General features: G+C 47.3%; 1 protein-coding gene across 2 annotated transcripts in view; it reads right to left on the reverse strand.

Annotated features, from left to right (window-relative positions):
• The window catches only part of myo18b (myosin XVIIIB), a gene marked incomplete in the record, with an annotated part of 101803 nt that overhangs the window by 46912 nt on the left and 53779 nt on the right, over positions 1–1112 (reverse strand). For both annotated transcript variants that reach the window (XM_014020572.1, XM_014020571.1), the window contains 2 exon segments: positions 333–483; positions 568–751. In XM_014020572.1, coding sequence (XP_013876026.1) covers positions 333–483; positions 568–751 — 335 coding nt within the window.

Consider the following 1112-nt stretch of genomic DNA (forward strand, 5'->3'; position numbering starts at 1 on the left):
CCAACATCTGGTGAAAATTTCATGTCATTAGCACCTCTAGTAATATTTTTACTGAGAAAAATGTTGACGTGTTCAATGCTTATTTATATTCAGACTTCCATTTATTGATGATAAATTCCCCTCACATTCATTAGACCAGAGGAGGAGCAGATCCTGGACCAGTCACCCATCCATCACAGTGACATTTCTCCATTTAATTCATTTAGTCTTTCAAAATATTCAGTGTCCATAGCATCTTTTTATCCACTCGTAGCTAGCCTCTCTGTGCGCCTGATGTATTTCACACCTCACTGTGTTACCCAGAAAAGCTTTACAGCTGTGGAAGCTCCGACCTGTGCGGTAGAGCTGAAGCGCCGTCAAGATCTGAGTGGAGTGCAGTTGCGCTCTGAGAGCCGACACGTCAAAACTTCCACCATCCATCCGTGTGCTCACGCACTGCAGGAATACTGGCTTTGTTCGGCGCATCAGATTTACCAGAGCGTCCTGCAGAAAAAAAAAAGTGTGAGGTAAAAAAAAAAACAGGCACTGAAACTCCTCAGGTTGTAATGACAGCACTGTCTCACTTACTGCTTGTAATTTTACAGCTATACACTGGGAGTGTCTGCGTATGGAAGCCATCCCGCTGCTGAAGGTTTTCCTGATGGTGCTGTTCCTCAGCAGAGCGCGTTGGCAGCTGCCCTCCAGCCCCCCCAGACCTCGACACAGAGGGGTCAGTGACATTCTGGGGGTAAACATGGCCTTCACCTCTCCTCTGAGGAAGACAGAGACAGGAGCTTGTCGTTGTGTGTGAGAGCACAATATGTTTTTAACCAGAAGAAACTGTCATTAATTAGTCTGTATTGAAAGTGAGAGTGGGTGAGAACACAAAAGCACAGGAAAGGGTGGGCTTTTTGAGGCATGGACCTGTGCGGGTCTATGATTAGGGGGTGCATTTAGCTCAAAATGGTGTAAAAGCAGGGGCAGATTAACCATCAGAAGCAGCGGGACATTTCCTGTTCTTGCAGCTTCGCTGAAGCTCCCACAGACTGCGACACACCCCCTCGCCCCCTCCTTTCTTTTTCTGTGACACAGCAGGGTGCACACACACACACACACACACACACACACACACA

The sequence above is a fragment of the Austrofundulus limnaeus genome, unplaced genomic scaffold, assembly GCF_001266775.1.
Source record: "Austrofundulus limnaeus strain Quisiro unplaced genomic scaffold, Austrofundulus_limnaeus-1.0 Scaffold258, whole genome shotgun sequence".
NCBI lineage: Eukaryota > Metazoa > Chordata > Actinopteri > Cyprinodontiformes > Rivulidae > Austrofundulus > Austrofundulus limnaeus.